General features: G+C 38.9%; 2 protein-coding genes across 4 annotated transcripts in view; both read left to right on the top strand.

Moving 5' to 3' along the window:
* The window catches only part of Rbp6 (RNA-binding protein 6), a 509,520-nt gene that overhangs the window by 468,828 nt on the left and 15,522 nt on the right, over window positions 1–25,170 (top strand). For 2 of the 3 annotated variants that reach the window (XM_066739197.1, XM_066739199.1), the window contains 4 exons: window positions 10,483–10,565; window positions 11,287–11,371; window positions 17,027–17,059; window positions 17,259–17,339. In XM_066739197.1, coding sequence (XP_066595294.1) covers window positions 10,483–10,565; window positions 11,287–11,371; window positions 17,027–17,059; window positions 17,259–17,339 — 282 coding nt within the window. Of the gene's footprint in view, window positions 1–10,482; window positions 10,566–11,286; window positions 11,372–17,026; window positions 17,105–17,258; window positions 17,340–25,170 lie in introns of all 3 variants that reach the window. The other variant, XM_066739196.1, reaches the window with a different exon arrangement.
* LOC136780669 (transcription factor Maf-like) lies at window positions 11,383–11,853 on the top strand. The gene has a single exon (XM_066739200.1). The coding sequence runs from the start codon at window positions 11,383–11,385 to the stop codon at window positions 11,824–11,826; it is 444 nt and encodes a 147-aa protein (XP_066595297.1). The 3' UTR covers window positions 11,827–11,853.

The raw sequence follows: 25,170 nt of genomic DNA, 5'->3' as shown, positions 1-25,170 counted from the left end.
CGATATGTGCCGCTGTACTATAGCATATAACATTATATTACCTAGTAATATATATGCTATAGATCCCTATTGTGGAATTCTATTGAGCGATAATTAAAGGGAAATATTGATTTATTCCTCGTAGGTACACAGATGCATGACTCTTCTTCGCACCGCTATATATGTGTAGGAAGAGCTGTTTGTAACTTTTGAGAGGCAGAGCTGCAGTATTTATAAAAATAACGAGATACGTAGCTAGCTACTATTTCATTCACGCACATACATCCCAACTCCTTGACAATAACTTGCAGATGGTCTGCAAGTAATAAACTAAGGAAATGGTATCTGTGTAATTGCATGAGAGGTAGAGAACGCATGATACTTGGCTTATAGCAAACAACGGTGGTAACTTTCAGTTTTATTGTAACCAATAAAAACAGGACGCTCGCAGAAGTATCGTAGCTGAAGCAAGACCTCGACCGTAGAAAAATGACGATGAGTATCCAGATGTGGGGTGGGGGCTTCGCTGTTCAGTGAGAAATGAGAGTGTCGAGAAAGGGGGGGGGGGGGGGGGGTGAAGCAGCCAGGGCCTGGGTGAGACGTCAAGGTGCGGAGGTTTAAAAGCATGCTAGTGGGAGGAGGGGATTGATCTTGCAACACCAGTCGGTTCAGGAAAGCTCTGCGAGCAACAATGTGGGGCATAAACCGTTATCACGGACTATAACCATCTGCACCATAAACCTCAGCCTCAGCCCCGTAACGAGAGTAATGGGTACCGCTGGAGTATCCGCCTCTATTACGTTCGAAATCCTTCCATAGACGTAGCAATCGCCTCTCCTTGTGATTTCTCGCGCGTATGACGTATCTTTCCCGTCTCCTTTCTCAAAGTCATTACCAATTTTTCCTCTTATCTCACACCACCTATCTTCCAATCTTCCAACCGACTCTTTGTTCCCCGAATAACTCACAGAGCTTATCTATATATATATATATATATATACCTAACTCTTTGCGCATTCCAGTTTGAAATAATTGACGTTTCGCGTCCTACATCGCTGCCAAATGACAGCCTCCAACTTTCATTTTCTTATTAATCCTCCATTTCGGTTTAATTCATCCTTTTACATTGTCTTTCGAATCTACGGTAGTTTTCGACTTAAATTTTATATTTCTGTGCGATGCAACTTTTTTACAGCTAGTTGAAATACCTGTTGTAAAGTGTATAGTATATATGCCTACATCCCGTCTGATCTTTTATCGAACCGATTACACAAAATAGTGTAAAAGGTATTTTTCGTAAAGTTATACGAGGTCCACTTTATTTCTTGTCAAATCAACGAAGGATGAGAGAAAGTAAGAAGGCAAGAGGGGGGATGAGGGCAAAGGAAATCCTCTGTACCGCAAACCGATAATTGAACCGAGTGCCCATCTCTCTTTTCCCTCGTTTCGTCTCTTATTTCGTTTATTTCTCTCCTGCCTTCAGCTTTTGCACAAACGGAACTTTTATATCTAGGCACGCGCACACTTGTTCACATCCTGTACCACATATCTACACCCCTTCCCTTACGGTTGTAATCGAGTTATGCGGTACAACGTTCGACTAGCGATTCGTTCGTGAAAACTCCCAAGTTTTTTACTTCATGAGATTCGTGTAATATGCTTTGGTGATAAAACCCCTGTAGCTCGAGCGAAAGGCAAAATGAAACTAAGAGCAGAGCGAGGTGGTAAAGGGTGAGAGATGAAGGGGTTGGCGAGCCGAAACACCAATCTTGAGATGCCACAAGAACGTGCATATTGCACACAGTACCAAGATATCCTGCAAATGGGACACAAATCTGATCTGTACAAGTAGTACTATACCGAGCAATATAGGGATAGAAGGAAAATATTTGAGAGTTTTCGCATTCTTACACTTTTATCCACGCAACATAAGTCACGGAAAATATTGGCTAACAGTGGCAAAATGATAGTGTACATATTTAAATAAATTATCGTGCGAAGGCTAGAAAGCTTTCTTTACAAAGGTCATACGTAATGTGCGCATAACGTAAGGGGGGCCGATATATTTCTCGCAAGCAAAATAGTCCAGGAGCTAGTGATGAAATATCTCATACCTGACGTTGAATAAATCACCCTGTGACCCTTTTAAAAGTTTTCCAACAAGGACTTAAAGGTCTATTTCTATTTCTTTTGTTCTTTATAGATAAGTTTGAACGACCATTTGTATTCTAATACTGGTTATGGTGACCTATAACAAACTGCTTCTCGTCTTTCGATCGAAGCTTCATTGTTAAAACTATTAATACAGTACGTTAATTTATAGAAACTTTTGAGTGCTGGCACCGTTCATAATACGATTAAACCACTTATTTTAGGTAAACATAATGGTCTAAAAGTGCAGTTGTGAAAATTTACTTTTAGACTATACCGTGTTTTGATTTAATTGGATATAAAATTTCGCAATGTTTAAATGATAATGATAATAGTTTCGTCCTCAGAGTCTCATCAAGGGTATTATTCGAGTTTTTGCACTTTATAAACCGCTGTGGTAATATAAGACGTACGAGAGCATTAATTAAAGTAAGCGTTTGCGTTGGACTAATCGAAAGAATGTTCAAATTGTGCAATAAGGTACCGCATGTTGTGTAAGTAAGAGAGTACTTATCGAGTGTTTTGAACAAGAGGCAGAGCTCATTCATTGGCAAGAGAGGGAGAGGGAGAGGGAACTGGGCGGTAGTAATTGCAGCGTAAACATTTCCCCAGACGCTGATTGCGAGACTCATTATTTCGGCAAGCCTGCGAATTGAGAAGCCGCGCGCGCTCAAGAGTCGAAATCGTCGGTGTCCTCTGCCTTGATTAAGGGAGGCTCTCTCATTATTGCTCATAATCAAGGAGCTACAATGGAAAAGGACAACGAACAAGGAAGCATTCCTGAAAATTCCCTCGACCCTAGAGACGTCTCCGACCTCTTTTGCATGCTCCCCGAAGCTCCTTCCAAATTTTCAAGCTCGCCTCTCAACACCCCCACCCTAGCTCTCCCGTACCTCCTCTTCCTCCTCTCTCCGCTTCTTTCACTTTACCACCGCTTCCTCTCTCGCGAGGTAGAGCTTTTCAGCAAAACCAACTATTTTCAAAGCGCGAAAGATAATCAATTCCAACGAACACGAAAACGCACTTTTTAAATTAGTTTGGCTAGATGAATTCCATTGTTTTCGAAACCTCCTGTTTAAACGAGGGGAGATTAATAGCGTAATCAAAACTGAATATATTTTCACTTGTTTTTCATACTGCTTTCTTTTTCTTTCGGATTTCTTAATTGTTCCGAATATATAATATGTATATATACGATGGTATACACGTTACGCGCGCGTATAGTACTAGTATGATTAATCGTCTTATTCTTCTCCGCGCCCTATAATATAATATAAGAAAATGGGTCAGAGATAAAACGGTTGACTTTGAGAAGGCCAAACCGTTTATGCCAATATTTATGTACTCCAGGAAAAATCTATTCGCGAGCCTCAAATATTTCAGAGAAAGAAACTGAGAGATTTTTTTCAAGCTCTTGGCATGGTGCTTAAGCTTTCCTGAAGAGCAAAGCCAGTTTTTTGGGGCGATAATAAATTGCCACATTTTCTTGGGCAGAAGCGAGTAGAGGCACGGCTTACATACGAAATGGAGCCCTTCCCAGCAGACTCCATCTGACAAATGCGATACACCGTAGCATTTTTGGATGTTGGCGATCCAGGCTGGATAGTAGCTAGTAGAGAGAGAGAGAGAGAGAGAGAGAGAGAGAGAGAGTGAGCCTACGGTTGTCGAGCATGATCTATCAGACTAGGAATGGTAGCTTCATCCCCCGAAATGAGAGTTGAACGCTTTGGCCCGTACTCCTCTCCAAATGGTGACTATATACCTGTGTGTGATAGAGAGGGGATCCGTTCAATTATATCTTATGGCGCCGTTATGCCCAGTAATAGTTCGTCCGTTGTATCCCACTTGCGATTTTCAACGAAAAAACGCCATCGGTCTGCCAAGCTTTTCGAGCCTTCAACGCGCCCGCGCTAAGGCCAAACGACCAATGCTTCAAAGTACAGAAATGAAAATTTATTTCCGCTCTGCTACCTACTTTTTCCCTTCCTTGCGATCTCTCTTTCTTCTCATTTTTTCACCATCATTTTCAAAATCCTCCTATCGCGCTTATCTCTCTTCCTTCAAGCTTCCCGATTATTATTTCCCTGCATTTCTGGTAAAAGAGAGATTTACACAAGCTGTCTTTATACAAAAATTGTCACGGTGATTCTCCGGTATTTATTGTACTATCGACACATATACCCCTACTATGTTATTTACTCAAAATCTGAACTCGAACGAGCTCGCTGTTTAAGGCTAGACTGCTCGCTTCTTCCGGAGAAATCACTGTATTTCGATCTTTCATATCGGAACAATTAATTTAATACTTGAGCAAATAAGAAATCATATTGTGATTTTAAACTTTGACGTTAAATATCTAATAGGAAAGTTAGTATCAGAATGAATTTTATGGGCCATTAATCAAGTAACTTTAAAGCAAATAACAAGCAAAACTGTAATAAGGAAATCATATTTTCAAGAAAGTTGGAGGCCTCTGTTATAGATAGGTGTGGCATCCTTTATAACGCTTCGAAGAAAGCTCGACTCTTCGAAGTGTCAGCCGTCGGGAACTTATAATTAATCGTCTCTACCAACGTGGCTCACCGAGTGGCTATTCGGGCAGAAAAGTTAATTATGAGCGCTTCGCAGATATCAGTTTTAAAAGATATTATCCAGCAGTGTAAAGCCGATTCGCTTGACAAATCATTTGATTTACGACGCTAATAACTCATTCTACCGAAAAAAAAACGAGAGGAAGGAATCGAGAGGATAAAAAAAGTTAATTAAACCCTTAAGCTATCAATTTACTTCATATAATAAATTTGTCAGAGCAATTGTTGCAATTTTTAATCTGATGTATTTTAAGTATGGTAAAGGGAGTGTAGAGATGAGAAAATCTATTTTAATTTATTCAATAAATTCTCGAAGATTTCAAGATGTTAACGAAAGTCAGTTTTAACGATGGAGATTACAACCTACTCGCGAATTCTTTTTCATGCTTCGCACGATCGTTAGAGGGGAAGATTGGATTTTCAGTGTCACTTGGATGGATTCATAAAGCGAAGAAGCTTATACAGCTGCAGCAGTTCTATCTAATCTAATTCGTTCTAACCACCAAAGTTATACTTACATACTCTCTATACACTTATACAGTCTTTATCAAGATGGAAGGATTTTTATTCAATGTCGATAGTAATCATACTCATATACCTCCGCTGCATTGCGATAAGGAAACTGAAGTATTAAAATCTCGATGAGGGTAAATTCTGTTACAAAAGTGGAAATATAATTTTCTTATCGAGTGATACTTAATGGAATAAAATAAAAGGAAGATTGTAAAGTTTGCCAATAACTTTTAGATTCATCGCGATGTTATTTCGGTATGTGTAGCATAGAGTATATAGATATGGGTGGAGTCGAGGGAAAATATAATTTAAGAGTTAAAGCCGAGGAAAGTGATCAATAAAAGCAGGCAGAAGCTCTGTCAACCCGCGACAGTATAGAAATATCAGCTGACGACGTTACATTTCAGTATGTAGATATAGAAGGTCGAGTGGGTACGTCTCTGATGGTTCTTGCGGATAAATTATTCAGGTATCGCGGTGGCACGGAGAGTCCTTAGAGGTTTTATTCCTAGTATTCCGAATTCGCTGATCGATGTCATGCTGAAAGGTCGAATTGCGAGCAGCTAAAAGCCAAAAGTGTCTCGACGATCTTTGCACTGGGCTCTGTCACTATAATTCCAGTAATAAATGTAAATACATTTGATAGATCTGTTCTGCATTACGGTAATTGTATTAAAGAAAATCACTTTTATTTTGTCAAATATCGCTTGATCAGACTTAATGAAATTCCAATGAAATAATGGAAAATGCATCAGCATTACATATTGCGATAATAGCAAATTGATTCCATCCAATGTTATTAGGCGTAACTTTATTAAGTTTACATTAACAGTTTTCAACGCGCGCGCTTATATAACAGGATTAACATTTCGAAAGAATGAAAAACCATTCTGCTTTTCCTTGTTACAGTTAAGGCTAAAAGTAATTGGGGAAAATATATGTACATTTATGTATATGTGGCCTAATCCGCACAAGTATAACGCGTGTCGCTTTTATTGTTCGTAGCCTGCAGTAAACCTATGAGCTTACTCGACGGTTCAGTGCCATGAATTGCACGTAAATTTCAAGGTGTGGCTTAAACAAAGTGTGCCATGAAGATAAATTGGATGAATTTGGTGCATTAGAATATTGACGGGAAGACTTTCGTCATGGGCTTTATCCCCCTGTATCGATCCAAATACTTTAATAGGTCGTTTACGAAATTGATACCAAGGTACTTGCACACTGCTGCTTAATGAGAAGTTAACGCCAGCCTTCTTCGCATTAATCATCGTGGAAATTTAGCGCAGTAGCATAGTCTGTTTGCTCGTTCCGGTAATCCTGGCTGAACCGTTGGCAAGGAAGTGAGTGTACCGAAAGTACCTGATAGTGCGATCAGTGCATTTAATCAGCGATGCTTGTATCATCAAACTGACGTATGAACGAAGCACCGAGCTTAGCGTGCCGCCTCCTCCTCCTCTCTGCAAAATTTCTTTCTTTCCCACAGATAATACGTATTTTTTTTAAAGGAGTCTTACACCAATAACATGTCATTTGAACTTGTACGAAAACTCCGGGGCAAGTGCAATCGAGTAACATTGTCAGGGAATAACTTTGTCGGCGTGTGTGTATATCAATAAACCCTATATAACACTCCGAGTCAACATTATTACAATTGTTCCGCGCGATCAATCGATTACGATGTTTATATTGAAATACCTTGGTACGCAAAAAAGCTATAGGTTACAGTCGAATCATTAATAATTCCAGGGAAACTGCAATGAAATACGCTATCCTTTGGTAATTAACGTTGAACAACTCGAACAATAGAGGAAAATATTATTTGCTGGTAGAGAGTATTTGGAATATTGCTTTCCTGGGATGTTTAATGGGAAATTATCGTAAAGTTTCTTAACATTAATCTCCGTGGAAGCAGAACTGGAGTTAGACCATCCGTTCCGGCAATCCGGTGCGACTAGCGAAGTAGCGAGAGTATGGCGAGGAAAGGCAGAGAGAGAGAGAGAGAGAGAGAGAGAGAGAAGGAGAGAATGTGCCAGAACTTGGTGATCATGCGATTAGGCTATTAACGACCGCCGAGGCTAATATCACTAACACAGGCGACAATCGATTAACCGTCTTCGTAGGATGCTCGCAGCTTGAATTACAAATACTTTATTGCAATAATTGCAAAATATAATCCTTTAAACATATAAATTTAAATATACTCGTTTCAACGAAATCTCAGCCTCGGTATCTCAAAGTTTCATAATTTTACAGGCTTTAAAATCAGAAAGTTTATGCACATAATAATTTAGCAATGAATACCAACTTAAAAGATATGCAACATGGAATAATCTACGTGGACACGCAATCCGCTAGATCAAGCCAAAGACTAGAGACTAAAATACGAAACTCCCGATATATATACATATATATTTATATACACAATATTAAAGATGAAATTCAAAAATTTATATTATATACATTTGAAATGAATATATACATATCGTATCGAGAAATAACAAGTGTGTCAAATATTACATAATATTATAGGGTGATAAATGGATTCCTATGGACGCGTTAATAAAATATAAAAGGTTAAACTAATTATGAATCAGATACTCGGCAGGCTCGTCTTCTATCAGCGTAACCTACATTGATATCTAATATAATCAGAGTAGAGAATCACGGGCGTGTCTCGCTTCACGGCTCCGAGTAAAGTGCGTGCAGGGTCGGCAGCAAGTATTGTTATCGAGACGCTTGAATCGCTGATGGGGAAACTTGGAGCATCATTTGCGTTTCTCAGGGCTTAGGTAGTTTCGAGTGATAGTAAGGCGAGGAGAGAAATGGGGTACAAACTGGCTTGCGTGTAGCTGATCGTGATGCTGATACTGGGGACTGTAATCGATGCTTGTTTTCCTCTCCAATTAATCGAAATAGCCCAGCCTAATATAATAATATCCAGGCCATTCGTCTCGATTAGTACTGCAATTATTATAATTCCATACAGTCTTTTTTACAGTCTCCCTCATTCATCCCTATATACATATATATAGTTGGAGAAGTTGAGGAACCATATATAGATACAGCATATTTTAGCCCAACCGAGTCGAGTCAAGCCGAGCCGAGCCAAGCCGAGCCGGCGGCGGCGGCGCATTTTAAGAAAAATGAGCAGAAATGAAAAAGGAAGACAAGAGGGGTGCAGAGGTCTAAGCCGTATCCATTTACAAGTTTCAAATCGTTCTGCTGGCATGCCTTTTGAAAGAAACCTTTTACCACTCTCTATGCAGAGGAAAATTCTGAAACGCGCTTACGAGCAGCGTGGCTTTTAAACGTTAACATGCTCGCTGGTACAATGGCGGGGTCGCATTATACTCTCGAGCACCGAGGAGAGAGCGTGCAAGTGTGAGCTTTGTAGGGAACGGGGGCGGGTAGCTGGATGATAATATATATATATATATATAAAACAGTATAAGAAGAAGCAGCTGCTTATCACGTTCAACTAAATAAAAACAATAATTCCAGCGAAGCTGCCCTCTCGCGGTTCTTTCTACATTTCAGAACTATATAACATCATAATCCTATGTTATTATTATTGTAAACGGAATTCATGCAGATATCTGCATAGAGTTTCCCTAAAATTCAGGTACACATCTGTATATATATATATATATATATATATACTGTGTGCGTCATATACGCAGTTGGGCTTTATCGCACTTTCAAACAACTCGACTCGGATTTTTTGGGGAAAAGGAAAGAATTTTTAGGGAAGAAAGAAAATGGAAAATTTCGATGCGATTTTTCTAGAAAGAAGCGCATCCGGTGTTCAAGGGACAGCTGATGACGCACTTTTTCCCTGCTTCCTCCTTGGTTGACCCACGCAGCCGCGATAACAGGGCATTTATCCACTTTTACTCTGGCCACTGCGCGAAAATAGGGCTTTTCAGCTCCCCATGATCCCACAAGGGGAATAAATTTCCTTATGAAAATGCGAGCTAGCTTGGTCACTTGGTCTTTTGAAATTTATCGATATCTCAGAAGAATGCTGACCACGCCACCTATACTGGCCATATCTCTAGGCCATTCTTTCTCGCTTTTGACACCATAAAAAAATGATAAAAAGACTAAATCCCTTAACCCCGCATGGCCAATGAAGCATTTCGCTATCACCAAGGAAATATATAGGTGTTTGCTTCTTTTTTACTTATCTGTAAAATTGCAAATAAAACACGCTTTCTATAGTATAAAGTTGGTCAAGTTTAATAATAAAATAAAAGAATGCCACCAAGAGACTATGTAGAGAGAAAACTTTTTATGGCAGGGTCGAGACAAGTGCAATGAATGCAAAGAATCCTACTGGTGAAACCTGCAACTGCAAGAGCCGTCCAACTATTAAGAAGCTTAAAGATTATATATATATATATATATACTAACCGTGGAAGAGAAACAAAACACTTATATCTATTAAATTCAAAAGCTAAGCTTGTAATATATACAAAGTAATAATTTTGACGAATCAAGTAGAAGAAGATGACGGGTGGCAGAAGAGGCAGGTGTAGCAAAAAGAATTGCGCTTACCCTGCGATATCCCAGTTACCATTATACGAGCTTAATTATGAGCCACCTATCGCAGTTTTAGAGTGAAGCTGCTTTAGCACGGAAGCACTTACTCCTCGTTATCTTAAACGACATCGCACGCGGATTCGTCGCATAACTCCCGCTCGCTGGATAATTCGAGCTTGAATTAGTGGCGTCGGAGAAACCCAGCGAGCAGAGGACGAGATTAAAATCGCTTGGAGAACAATGCAAAGTTTTTAATAACTCTTGATGCTTGATTAAGTTACGGCTCCTCTCTTTCTTCATCTCTCCGCCGTTTTTCCTCCGTGCTTTTTCCATCTGCGATAGAAATTGATTTTATTAAGCGATGCTCTTAGGCCACGCATTCAAGCTGAACAATGTAAAAAAAAAAAAAAAAAAAAAAAAAACAGGAAAGAAGGAAAGAGAGAAACGAGAGAGAGATTACAATCGGCTAGCCAAATGAAAACTTTTTAATGGTATATACCCGATAGCTTAACAATACACTTTACATTGATTAATTTAATAAAGGCGAAGAGGAATGCTCCCTCGATCGGCTTAATTAACGATTGAAATTAAATCCCGCTAGATGGTAGATTCGAAGGAAATTTTACGAGTAATAGTCACGTACTAGGTACTATCTAATTTGCAGAATCCGATCTTTAAGCAACGATTTTCCTTTCTGTTTCAGGCTTTGGCTTTGTCACGTTTCAGAGCGAGGACGTGGTGGACAAAGTCTGCGAGATTCATTTCCACGAGATCAACAACAAAATGGTGAGTTGTTGGTTGGCCAACAAAGCGGCCGTTCCTAAGTAAAGTGTGTACCCCCTTACCTACGTACCCGCAAAGGTGGCATCAAACTGTATTTGCTTTCCGCTTTTCGTCGTGAACACGGCGTCGAGCGGAATTAATTTTCCGGATAATTGAGAAGGGCTGCTACCGTTATTTGCATTTGACACGCACGCGCTAGAGCACGTGAACACACAGCCAGAGACGAATGATGCTCGCTCCTGTAGAAAAAGGCAGGTACTATATTAGAAATATGCCTCTCTTGTGCAACCGCAGCTCGTCATTCTGCACCAGGCCTCGATAATTCCATCATTACAGCTAGATTTTGATCGATAAATGCTTAAGATGCCACCTTGCCAAACCTCGATACCTATTTGCTACCCATACAACACACTCCACTGAAAGTTGTCTCGTAGACATCTTTTAGTCATCCAATTGACTAAAGTACGTCCAAAAGAAGTCGCTTTAAGTCACGTAATGCTGTATGATCCATAAAAAATCACTTGCACAGATGCAGTAAGTTATGCATTTCAATTGGGAAGCACTCTCTGGAAAATTCCCGTTTCTCCAATTATATAAAATAAAATTTATAAGGTTACACATGAGTTGTAGATATTAGGAGATAAACGAAGCGGGATTTGCATGCAGAAGCCAAGCAGATGAAGGAATGATATTTTTGACACATGTGATTTGTTGGGTGTTCAAGGTGGAGTGCAAGAAGGCACAGCCAAAGGAAGTGATGCTCCCAGCGAACTTGGCAAAGACGCGAGCGGCCAACAGAGGCGCATATGGTGAGTTGGTGATGGTCGCGACACCTAGCCCCACTACGTACCGTTACGCGCCATACCCCCTCCCCTCGGCCGCAGCTGCGGCAGCACATGCAGCCGCAGCGGTAAACGCCGGGAACCCTCACCACCACCACCACCACCACCACTTGCTCGCGCCGATAGTGGCCACCGCGAGCGGAGCTCCAGGCGCGGCCGCCAGCTATCAGTTCGCCGCTGCCGCGGGTGCGGCTGCACCGGCCGCCGCTGCGGCCGCCACCACAGCGGCCGTCTACGACGTGAAGCGGGCCATAGCAGCCGCAGCCGCGGCCGCAGCTGCTGCCTCCTACAGGCCCCATCCGATCGCCGCTGCGGCTGCCTCCCGTGCCGCTAGCCTCACCTACTCCATGAGCGATCTCCTCGGTGTTCAAGGATTGGACATGAGCACCGTTTATCACCCCATACCTGCCATCGGTCTATGACCAACGATACTCGCTCCTCTCTCAAGGCCCCAGTAAAATCATCCTCCTTCTCCTTTTCCTCATCATCGTCATCGTCATCGTCATCGTCAAGTCGTAGCATATCTCTCTCTATCCGTTTCTCTATTCTCTTCTCTCTTTTATTTCTACCAATTTCTATTAGATATCTATATCGATAAGAGAACTCTCGGAACCCATCCCTCTTCGAAGCTACATACTTACCATGGCTGAAATATTCTTTTGGGAATGTACTCGTTTTATCGATTTTCACAACTATAGCACTGCTATACTCCCTATCAGTCTGACCTGCAGAGTTCCTCTTATATATATATATATATATACACGGAGATGTTTACGATTTTCTCTCCAACACACATATAGATATATTTATCTTTTTACCAATGGTAGCGTTACTAAAAGGAAAATCCTTATATACTATTCTAATACAAATGTGTATAGGCAAGATATTATCTCTTCGTTATAAAATTCCGTTCATTGCGCGAGCAATTATCTCCAATTTCATTATAATCGCGCATATCGCTAAATTAATTCGTTACATTCCAGCATTCGTTCCCTTCATTTATATTCTATCCAAGTGTTTTAATTGCGAGAAAAGCCGAAGCAAAAACATTGGTATTCGAGATTGTGATGCAAATATCGCGAGGAGCATTGTAAAAAGAAATGTCAACTCGCGGATAGCAATTATCGATTGACCCGTTGCATTGTTAGGGCGGTTCGGAACAACTGTGATTATAGTTACAACGGAAAGTATTGTAGAATTCATGGAAATATTAGCGATTTCGAAAGAAATTTACTAGACCCAACGGGACCTCATATTTCTCTAGCGAAAATTCACGTAGTGATAAATTGGACAATTATTGCTATAAAGACTGGGTAGTAGTTTTGCAAATCTGTCTAGGACAATAATGATGTGTTCAAATTTCTCAGAGGAATCGAACCGAAAATGCTCATCGGAAAGTTACGTCTTGCACGAGAATAATATAGGTTTTTGTAACGAGGAATTATCGCGTAAATCAGGGCAAAACAAGACGGCCGAAAAAAAATAAATAAATAAATAAAGAAAGAAAGAAAGAAAGAGAAGACAAATGGAAGAAAGGACTTGAGAAAAGAGATGCCAATTCGGAAAGTAAAGGTCTAATTCAGTTTTACGATGTCAGTCGACCGACTAATATATCCGATAATTAAACGCAGCGTCTATCACAATTACCGCTAAAAGCACTTCAATTAAAATCCTATGGAACTTAATACCGTGAGGCTTCCGGCAAGAGAGTGCCAGGGCTTGCCTGTCAAGCCAGAGGCCGATGGTCGGTCATGCCGTCACGAGTCTTTCACGGCCGAAAGAAAAGGATAATTCCTCTTTGTAGTTGTAGCCTCTCGTGCGGGTGAGAACTCTGTCAATTCTTGGTAGATCTTAGCGATGATTTTAGATAGAAAAGTAGTAGTGAACGCTCTCAACGAAATTGCACATTCATCGGGCTATAACGATACACGACGACCGACCAAACTTTATAATCCCAGGGGAGTTATATGCATACATGCTCCCATAGTTTCCCTCGGAAGGTCATCGCAAACATCACTATTTCCTTTGGCAAACCCAAATGGATCGCTCTCTCCTTTTTCAATGGGAGTAGGAAAATTGAGTGAAAATCGCTTCCAAGGTAGCGGCACGTTTTGTGTTTCCAATGAGAAATTGATACGCCGGACGAAGGCGTAGGTGTAGGTACAGGCGAAGAGCAGCAAGCGGTGGTGTGGTAATTTAGGGAGCGCGTCGAGAGTTTTGCAGCAAATTGGTATTATTTGCCTGGTACATACTGCTACCTCTCTCATACGTCGCGCCTTTCAACATATTTTTCGCACATAACTTCATGAAATTTCATAATAATCAAAGTGACAACAATTACGTTGATAAAATTCGTAAAGAATAATAACGGAAGAGTGTCCATCTCCACAGCAACGTTGATAACAATGACGTTAATAATCACTCTTAGAAAATAATGATATTCGTAAGCATTGTCAAGAAATACAACTATAATACATCATAGTTTCAATTTACTTAATCCCTGAAGGGTTACTATTCGTATATACATATATGTCTATATATATATATATATGAAAATAGTATACGTGAATCATCTTTTGGTTTATACGTATCACCAGTAAATTGATCTGCGTATTTGGTAACTCCATAGTATTTGATATATATGTTGAAATTGTTATTTTATGAAAGCCGCATTATTACACCTTATAGTTTTTTGTGATAGACTTATAAATTATATACATATCGAAACATATATTTATATTTACATATTATATTTATATCTATTTATATCTAGGTAACTATTAGGTAAATATTTGTGTTGTTAAAGACCTTAGAAACTATTAAGATTTAGGAGATCTAGGTTCGATTAGTTAGAGTGACTAATTTTGACAAACTTATATTACCATATAGGTACGTTCCTAATGCTGATATCTCTAGTGGATTTTAGAATTTTTGGAGAAGTTATTATATAATAACGTTAGCTTAGAATATACTCTAGGCGCTGCTTCGTGGAAAATGATCGGAGCCTCTAGTATCTATAAAAATGATAAGGCTCAAATGTTCTTGCGTCCATCGCGTATTTTCTATTAAATCTCCATTAGTTTACCGTGCTCGTATTTTTCAAATGTATTTTCCAAATGAACATTAGATACACAACTTTAAAAAGCATATTTCACGAAGTAGTCGCATTTTCAACGGCTTTTAATCTGAAACCTATTACATTGTACCTACTTTTTAACAAGCTACGTTATATATAGTTATGTTACATTACTAAATAGTCCCGTATATAATTATTATATCTATAGGGTATATGTATACTAACTCTATATGCGCATACCTATCTTTACCTATACCTTATACCAATTCTGTACCTTACTTATATTCGGTACATAGTATTCAACACTTTTAAGCTACATAGTGGTTATATACCTTAATATTAATGCGTGAGACGTGTGTCCTAGAAAGTACGTACTGTGCCCGAGAGGCTCAACACTGTCAGTTTCGTAAGTAGACCAGATCTTAACACACGAGGTTTCCTTTTGTCGATGCCTTAATGCTTTTTTAGACCAGAGTTTGATTAGGCGTCGATGAGCAAAATGTATAATTAGCCTTGACAAAAAAGCATTTATTCCTAGCAAATCATTTTAGTCGATTGCTCTCTTCCGCCAATTCCAAAGTCTCTAACCGATCACACAAATCCTCGTGATTTTTCTTCCTGTGTTTTTTTAATTTCTTAAATATCAAATGAGAAAGTAGAGAAAGCAAGCACATATTAAGCATTTTAAAAAGAAATATTTTCTCCACACTATGCTGACAAGTTCTTGATGAGACGTAAATGTTAATCGACCGACAGCGATCGTAAACTCGACCGAGGTGAACATCACGTTCGCCTCGAGCTGTAAAAGACAATTAATGTTAATGTCGTACGTAAATGTCTGCTCTACTACATGAAATCGATTTGTTGCATCTGAGAAAGTACATGCACATTTATAGCATATATTAATAGACACAACAATAATGTACACACACACACACACACAATGTCTATCTATTATAACGAATGAAGCTACAGTGCCAAAAAAACGCACCCATTTCCAAACGTATATCTACACACATGCAAATCTATAGATTTGCAAATGTATACTATAATTGATTGTTCAAAGTTAATGCGCATCGATACACTTATCAGTGAAATATTAATTAATTGGTTTTAACGATGATTCAATAAATTGCATGTAATGTTCGAAGAACCATGCTCTTCTTAATCTATCTTTAAATTGAGAGCGAATAATAGAGAAAGTGTGAGAGAAAGAGAGAACAACAAGATCGAAAGTTCTCTGAATTTACTTAGCAATAACCAGCCCTGTGTAGAGAGACATTAGGTACGAAAATCAAAAATATTAATCCATATTATGTATCAGTGTATATTAATGGCTAGAATAAATGCTCATACTTTTTCCATCTGCGTATATTGTGAGAGCAACGTCGATATGGACTCTAGAATAGTCAGACAGTAGTGTAGTATTGTGGTCAGTGTTTTCTTTAAATATTGTATCGTCGATTTAAATGTGGTAGTAGTATCAGCTCTGTGCCATTCATTGTAGTGAATGCCTTGTGTACGTAATTTCCAATATACTATAAGCTTGAGATAAAGAGTCGACTGGAAAGATTGTCGATTCTGGAAAATATGTCGAGTCCCCTAGGTGATTCCTCGGGCAAGCTCCGATAGAGCTTTGAGAAAAAGTTATTCACTATACGCCATAGTATAGTATATATATATATATATATATATATATTTGGTTGGCACATTGCTGGTATTTAGTCACTTATAATAAGCTACATAGCCAGCCTAGCAAATACTATTGAATTGTAACTCTAATTAACCAGTACCTTTAAGGCTACAATAACCATAGATCATAGGAGGGTTTATTTTGTCGTAGATTGAAAACACCTCGGCAGCGCGTAGTTACTAGTATCTTTATTACACAGTTTAGTCGGTGCGCTATATAGTCGATACGGTATAAACACATACATAGTCAGAGTCTTAGTTGTGTGGTCTTTTGAATTAGTAACGAATTATGAAATTTCATGGATGCCTCTTTTATTTGTTAATTACTTTCTTTCTTCTTCAATCTTCATTTTTCTCTCTATCTCACTCTCTATCTTTCTGTCTATTTCTGTCTAACCTAGGAAGCTTCTATTCCTCTTAATTTATCCCATTTATCGTTTGAACCTAGTCGTCCGATATGATCAACTCGCACAATCCATCGAATTTCTGCAACGCTTCGCTTCATTTTTAACTTACCTCCATGTAAATATATTCAATGTCTATGCAATCCTTTGCCTGCCCGAGGAAAGATATTGGAAACAATAGCTTTATTTAGAGCATAAATAGACGAGTGAAATAAGCGAAGATTAAAAGGCTATTGGTTTTTGGAGGAAACTTCAAGTCCAAACCGATATAATGTCTCACGCGCGACCAATACTTTTCTTCGTGCTTACGTAGTTGCAGAGATTTCGATGAAAACCAATATACTCTTGAAATTGAGAAATGGGAGAAGAATCAACGTCATAGTTAATGAATAATTAAGACCTCGCTGATAAGCGGAGAGAAGTAATTAACGAATTTATTTTTCCTTGTAGATTTTATGTGGTCACTGGGAGCATTACCAGATGGTGAGTACAAAAACTGCACGCTGACACCTAATAGCTGTATACAATGTAAGAAAAGCAGACAACTATTACTTATCAAGTATAATAGATAGATGTATAAAATAAATTAAGATTGGTCTAGAGCCTAGAATGGTTTAGGCAGCGTATTGCTCCTAGAGGGAAGTAACGTTTGATTAATGTTGCGTGAATGATTTGTTCGCAGGTTTCCCAGCAGCGTACGCAGCTTACGCGGCAAACCGCGGCTATTCTGGGTATCCTAGTTTTGGACTACCCTATCCGACAGGTAACCACCTTAGCCTTAACCACCTTAACCACCATAATGCGGCCCACATCGCGCCCTTGAACCTGAACTTAAACCTAATACAGGCGCAGCACACGCCCCATCACAATCCGCCCACTCCGACGCCTCTCTTTTACCATCCCAATTTAGACCTTTACAACGCCATGCCTCTGTGAACTAACTCGATTGATGATCATTCGAATTGTGCGCACACTTTAACCCATCGCTGCTCACTAACCGTGCTGCTGCTCTGCTGTCGCATCCGTCTCTAATCATGACGAAACTCCGATGCCACCATGCAGGAGACACGGGGATACTTTTCGTGTGCGCAACGCTATATAGTATATATACGGTCTAATGAAAATTCTATATATAGTATATATGGTGCGTTTAAAAACCCGAAACCTCACAGAATCGATCCTGGCGCAAAAGCCAATATCGAATACCTGCTAGAAACACTTTTTCTGCATAAAGAAACGAGCGTGAAACACTCTCCTCCTCTCCTATCGGTGGCCAATTATACACGTTCCGCTCTTACGCTTCGGGTTGATCTTCGTCTCTATACCCATGCACCTGCCCCCTATGTCTACCGATTCTCTTCAAAATCTTCCTCCCTCCAACTTTTCGGTTCGATATTTGCGCGAGAATGTTTTTCTCGCCTAAATATATACCAACCGAGAGAGATAGTGAGAGAGAAAGAGAGAGAGGGGGGGGGGGGAGGGATTGAAATGCGCACCTCGAGAAAACTACACTTGTATAGTTATTATCATTCGATGCTCTGTTCCCAAACGTATTTACGAGAGTCTCGTCTAGCCAACTATTTAAACTGATCACGTTTAACCCTATGCGGAAGCATTACTTAAAATGATAAAAAAAAAAAATAATAGCGATATAATAAGAGTCATTCATAATGAGATTCTACTGAACAGCGAGTTTTATAAAAGCATCGTTGCCTTGTGGAGTAGGGAAAGGTTAAAGATTTGTATTGCTGTAAATTCGGGAGTCGTTCGCATCAGTACCTATGGAAATGCAAACAAATTTTAGAGCGTATGTAAAGAAACCAAGTTTTAATCTCGTCTCTCAATTTAAGGTTTAAGTACAGAAAAAGAACTATAATGTTTTTGTGCAATTTAACGCCTTAACCCACTCCTTATCCATACGACAAACAGGCAATAATGGTTTCGTAACAAAACAAACACTTATTGTTATGAAAAATTCTATATCATTTTTCTACATACTTTTATTCGATTATATATACATATTCATTAATAAAATGCATTAACCAAGTTTCGAATACTATTAGAATGATAATAAGTGGGGTTGAAGTTTGGTAGGGAGAGGGAGGGGGAGGACTAGTAAAATAAAATTTAGTTAACGCGAAGATCGGGACCGTGCAATTTAAAGGGCCTTGTGCCATTGCGTGGATGCGGAGTAGGATAAATAATTATCAGAGTGCTCGTACGAGGTAGGGATAACGGAGGGAAATATTGATTGGCAGCAATGTGAGAGAAGCTCATTGTCCGGGTCGCTATTAAACCGTTAATACAAAATGTTTACAATCACGCAAGCTCGGGAGGGCACTACTGCAAAATCATGGTAGAAACGGCTAATTACCCATAGGCAGGTCCGTTTTTATTTTCTTTCTTTTGGCCGATTCAAGCGTTCTTCATATTCGATTTCAACTCGAAATGAAAATCGCAAATCATCGATAGGCCACAAGTGGCTACGAGCAAAAGTCTGAAAGCTCTTATTTGGCAAGCCTCCAACCGAATTTTACGATGGACCGTTCCGTCAGTCTTCCTACACACACACACATATATATATATATATAAGAAAAAATAATACATACACATAAAGCACTTGGAGAAAATGGCGTGCCCTAGATCCCAACTGAATAACATTCACGTCTGTACTTTATTTTTGTATAATCTCAGTTTTTTTACCTTCCTCATTTCGTATTTATGTTTGGTACATTTCAAGCACGAAATAACTGTTGACGATAGATGAAATGCAATTATGAGATCGTTAAGAATCGACATTAAAGAAAATTTACATTATCTTCATTTATTAAAAATTCCCGAACGATAATAACCTTACACGTATAGTTGCTTTGGCGCTCTTGCTGTTAGTTTTCCATTTGTCTTTACTTCCATATCGTACAGAAAGTAACATTAGATTATGAGTTTACTGTTCTTTTGCCATTGCTGCTCTGCTAATATACCTTTTTTTAAAATATTTCTTTACCTCGTAAGCTTGCACGAGCAATAACATCAACGGTAGAAATGTGACAAAAACTCCTCCAAGCATGTCATTTATATTTTTAACAAATCTTCTAATACCAACTTAACACCGCACAAACTATACACCCGGTGCCCTAAAAGCCCAGCAATAGGAATGTAGATGAGCGAATAAATTTAAGAAGAAGAGTTTGTTTTCCGTGAACTATTACGCAGTGTTTTTTCGCGAACCATTTGCCACTTGGAAGAACGTTCGATTATTTGGGGTGGGGTATGCTTATATGAACAATGAATAATGTTTTTCGGACGTTGATTTATTCCTGAAAATATTGCTTTTATCTTATTCCTGCATCGATCGCTTGTGTGCAGCTTTCCTACGACGATTTGGAGAAACGTAAAGTGACACATCCCAAATCACTCCCCCATACCCTCCTGTGACCTGCTACTTAACGTGTTTGAATTAAACCCATTCATTATATTAGCAATTATACTCCGCTTTACTGCGTCTCTTATTACAAATGGTTCACGAGGCATGGTCGTAAGAAAAGGAAGGCACCGCCATAATGATGGATAGCCGTAGACGAAACCCTGCGAAACGTCCATATTCCCAATGTCCGAAAAACATTTCTTGGCAATACCCTCGATATCATAAGAGGGTATACCATATTTATGCGCGATTTAACGTATCGCTTATCGAATAAAAATATTTTTTCTCCTTTCAACGGTACTGCGGATTATTGACAATACATCTAGAGCAGCGTCCAAAGTTAAATTTATTATTTCCAAATTCTCTACTACTTACTTATTAAATTGCACATTCGCGGTAATTAAATATCTCGCACTATATAGGAACGATAATTACTTTTCCTATCAATTATTTCTATACTACGATATTTTCTCAGGTGCAAAACGAAAATATCCTTGAAGCGCTTCTGTTGGCACCGTTATTTATTTAATATTATTTTAAAGACTAATAAAGCACTATTGGCGAAACGGCATAAGAGAATGAAGGCTGGGCAAACGGGGCACCGGGCATGCAGTTTGTTTGGTATAAAACACCGGCTTCACCTTGCACTAGTTGACTATAGTTTGGCATAGTAGTGTGATGACATGACACGTAGTGCTCGAGTGTAACTTTTGACAAGACTTTTCTCGAATCGTATAATTGTGTTAAATCATTTAACACAATTACGCTCGATGAGAAAGAAACAACAACGAGAGAGTATATATTAAGACTAGGGACTTAGGGGGTTGGTGGTACTTTCAGGTGCCTTGGGACTACCGCCCTTATCTGCCGGAGATTCATCGCTACACAGCTACTCCACAGAGTACAGAATCATTCCCGAGCAATGAGCCCCAGAAAAGCCAAAAGAATCCGAAAAAGAATCGTGCGGATATATACTATATGTACGTCATTAAGGCAAAAAAGAAAGATCGGGTGTGTCGAAAAGATGCGATGGTATACAGCCGAGTCACCGCGAGTCCTTCTTCTTCTTCTTCTTCCTATCGGTAATCGCGAATCTAACAAATTACCTGGCATATAGCGACTAATAGAGATTATATTCAAGTAGACTCTCGGTATAAATAGTCGTCGACGGGGCACGATTCCAAATATTTCGCTATACTGTGCGCTAATCTTGAAGAGCGGAAATCAAAAGTGCGTTATCTTTTCGGATAATCAGTTTATTTCTAGCAGGATTTTACTACAGAATCGAATCGCCAATGAGACTTGGCACGTATCTCTCGTGCTTCGCGGTTCTCGTTATTCGTAATGCGAGGGAAAATCAAACTGCTTAAATAAATTCATTCGCGAGAAAAGAAATTGCAATTGCGTAGTGCACTCCTGGTCATATCCTTTTCGTTTGCGTCTTTTTGCGACAAATAACGAGAAGCGCCGTTTTTACCTACATCTATAAAATATACTATATACCCCTTATATCAGTATAATATCGCTTGAGTAGACTACGTAACGACGAAAACTCGTTGAACAATAATAATCGTGATAACGAGTCCTCGTTCTTTTAAAGTATACAAGTAAGATAGGTTATTTTTTGCCTCTAGCTTCATTATTGAATTCGGTGAGAATTTCGAGACGACTGTCCACGCTACACCCTCCCCTTTCCCGCCCCCCTCTTTTTTTTTTCTTTTTCTTCTATCATATCGATCCGTCCTAATTTTCACTAGATCCTCTACCTTTGCTTATATTAATTGACAATCAATTTTATTGGCAGTGTATTTCTTACAGCCCCCCACCCCCTCACATTTACTCTCTTCCTCCCGTGATTACACCACACTCGAATCAAACCTCCTATATATCCATTGACAAAAATATATAATAGCGAGCAACACAATCGTAATTGAGAAGATTGACAAATTTCGATTGCTACTGTAACGTTATTGGCGCGAAATTTCATCGTTATCTGAAATGAAAGGTCCGTTTCGCTATTCTAGCTGTCTTGACGAAACGTTAAATCGGGCTCGAGTGTTCGCGAAGGGATTAAAAAGCGTGCGACCGCGTGCAAAATTTCAAAGAACCGTACTTGTTAATTAAGTTATCATGATATGTCACACCGTGCAATATGATTCTTGGCTCTGTGGTAAGTTACGAGTGGGTGGACCGGCATGAACGTTCCAGATTGCTGGAATGAAACAAGAACAGAAATTGTACATTTAAATATAAACTTTTGTTATCTATTTATTGTCTGTTTTACGTGAATATTACGAATACACAATTGTTCTTTCAAACGTTCGTCTCTTTTGATTTATTTTACCCTCCACGAGTGATTGTCCTGGAAAACGAGCATACGGATTTGATCTTGTCCTGATGGAACTATTCTGCAAAATTTCCACTTCTCTCATTATCATGTTTGCGGAAAATTTGCTTTCTCATGTAAGTATGCAGTCTGGCCGAGATCTCATCAGGGATCCAGGGTTCTTTTATTCTCACAGCGTAACCCAATTTTGGGATATGCCTAAAATAACGTAATGTAAGATATATATTAAAAAAATGTGCGCAGCGTTCCTGTAAGAAATGCTGAGGCGATTAACGGGATTGCGTAGAGCTAATTAACGTGTAAGCAGTGAATGGAAGTAGCATCTTTCCGTGGAGGATTATTTTACAGAGCGGGATACGCGCGTTCGAAGGGGGGTTGATGGAAGAGACGGGGTGAGAGGGGGGGGGGGGGGGAGGCAGTTGCACGGCAGGCACCGTCGTATTTCACAGTCATTACCGTAACGTGTTACCGTGCGCGCTCGTTGCTCCATGCAATAAATCGTCGGTTACTGTTACCATGGAAGGAGCGCGCGGTGGCTTTATTGTAGAGCTTCCTCCACCCCAATCCAGCCGCCGCTAGTTCACCAGCCAAGCCAACTGTACACCGCGGCTTCTCTACTCAAATTCTCTCTCTCTCTCTCTCTTTCTCTCTCTCACACACACTCGTACACATATACACAAGAGCGCGCGCGCGAGCACACCCCCCTCTATATTTTTTCCAGGCAACTCGAATTTTCTTACGCGCTTTGAGAGACGCGTAAGCACCAATTTGGTTTAATCCGGCTCTGCATAGAAAATCCATTTCACAAACGATTCCATTAGTACGCTTATTATCCTTAAGTACAAACGTAATTAGACTCGAACGATCCTTATTCCGATATCAGATTTCAGTTCTATCCTTTCTTCCCCCACCCCTTCTCCCCTTCCTGCCACATACCTCGATAAATTTATTATTAGATTCAGCGGCGCTGATGAAAATGGTGCCTAATCTTTTTAGCGAAGCTCGGATCCGTGTAAGCACTGACATTATTCTTTTAGCATTGGAAAGATGTGACCATTTGACGTTCCACTCAATCCATTCGCTTTTTCCAGGGACCTCAGCACGCTCTCCCGATGCACATGCATCATTACCTGTCGACGCATTTGACCATGGGGTTCGGCTCGCTGTTGACTCTCTCTTTTTTTTTTTTTTTTTTTTTTATTTAGCTTTTGTTTCACGCGTCGCATTCGATTCCTCCGCCTAGTCCATCTCCCCCACTCCTCACGACCTTCTTTTTTTTCATTCTCTTTCTCTTTGTTCCTCTCCCGCATTCCCCCTGGCGCAGCACAAATGTCGTTCGAAATAAAGCGCAACGAGGAAACAATTTGAATTTCATTTATTCCGGAACGTAGTTCTGAAATTACGATGAACCATTTTTCCACAAGAGCAATTCTTTAGCGAGCATCGGATTAATTCTATAAATTCTATCATACTACATCAATTTGAAACGTGACAGATTTTTCATTTCTACATTAATGTTCGACCAATGAGATCTCTGCTACAAAATTAACTAATTACACGTAGCCTACAACGCTTGCATTAATACTTATTAATTATGAAGGCATGAAATGTATCGATTCAATTTTCATTGGAAATAATTTAAATTTTCATTTTGTAATTTTGTACTTGTAATATATACATATATATATATATATATATATATGTATATATTATTTATACTTATATTTTTCGTACTATTTTGCGCAATTCTTTTTTTCTCAACACTTGTTTCAATATACATATGTCTTTTATGAAAGGGCTAAATATATGGGGCGTCGGCCCTTCGTTTTATAACAAAAAAGTACAACATACGACGGTTGCGCCTGTTAATTTTTTAGAGAAAATATAAACTCATTCACTCACGGAGTTTCTTTAAAATATAGTCGGAATTGATTGAAGCAGAAGTTCTGAAAATATTTGCATGTCAAGCTCAATACACTACATCCTGCAATTTATCTAAATGAAAATGTACATTCGAAACATCTTGTACATATGCGCGTTTGTACCTAAAGTGACTTTTTACGACCCTAGAAGCCAATGGAGCAGAACTACTGTCAGATTTAAACAACAACAAAAATTCAATTTTACATTCTTCCAGTATAAATCTATCAGTGAATCTGTTTTTATTACTACTAGGAGCGTATGTATTGTGTGTATTATGTGTCTCAACGATAATCACAACAAATTTTCCGAGGGTTTATCGTTTTTGTGAATAAATAAAAGCATGTCATCCTGTAATCATCAAAGAAATATATACAAATAACTATTATACATGTGATATACATACACACAAATACTTTTATTAAAATAATAAAATTCATAAAACGATACTTTATCACGCAACATATTTTTAAAGCTGATGTTGTATGTTAAAGGATATAACCACAAAAAATAGAGACATTGGTAAAGACGTTATAGTACGTACATATGTGCATATCCTTCGTATAATTAGGAGGAAAAGCAAGTCAAAGAAAACACCAAATATTAATTAAGGCAGTGAACACAAGCTTGAGTTCTGTATATTCCTTATTAAGATCTACCATATTTTTAAAAGTAAAATTTATTTTCATTATTATTATTATCCTTAGATTTAAATGGTTTTTTTCTCACCATGTAACGTATACGATATTAGGAATCCAGAACTGAAACAATTAAATTACTTATTCTTTCTAATATATTAACATTATGAATTATATATACATACATATTTATTTAAAATTCTTATTATTACTGTTTAACCTTTCTTTTCCATTAAAAGAGCGGGAGATATCACTCTTATTTCAA

Source organism: Prorops nasuta, unplaced genomic scaffold (genome assembly GCF_024137725.1).
Source record: "Prorops nasuta isolate Cenicafe-Biocafe unplaced genomic scaffold, Cenicafe_Pnas_1.2 PNAS00019, whole genome shotgun sequence".
NCBI classification, from domain to species: Eukaryota; Metazoa; Arthropoda; class Insecta; order Hymenoptera; family Bethylidae; genus Prorops; species Prorops nasuta.
The sequence above is the reverse complement of the archived record's forward strand: the minus strand, read 5'-3'. Positions and strand labels throughout refer to the sequence as shown.

Bases quoted from the DNA above. Each gene is read 5' to 3' on its own strand.
- LOC136780669 (XM_066739200.1), top strand. From the start codon at position 11,383: ATGGTCGCGACACCTAGCCCCACTACGTACCGTTACGCGCCATACCCC.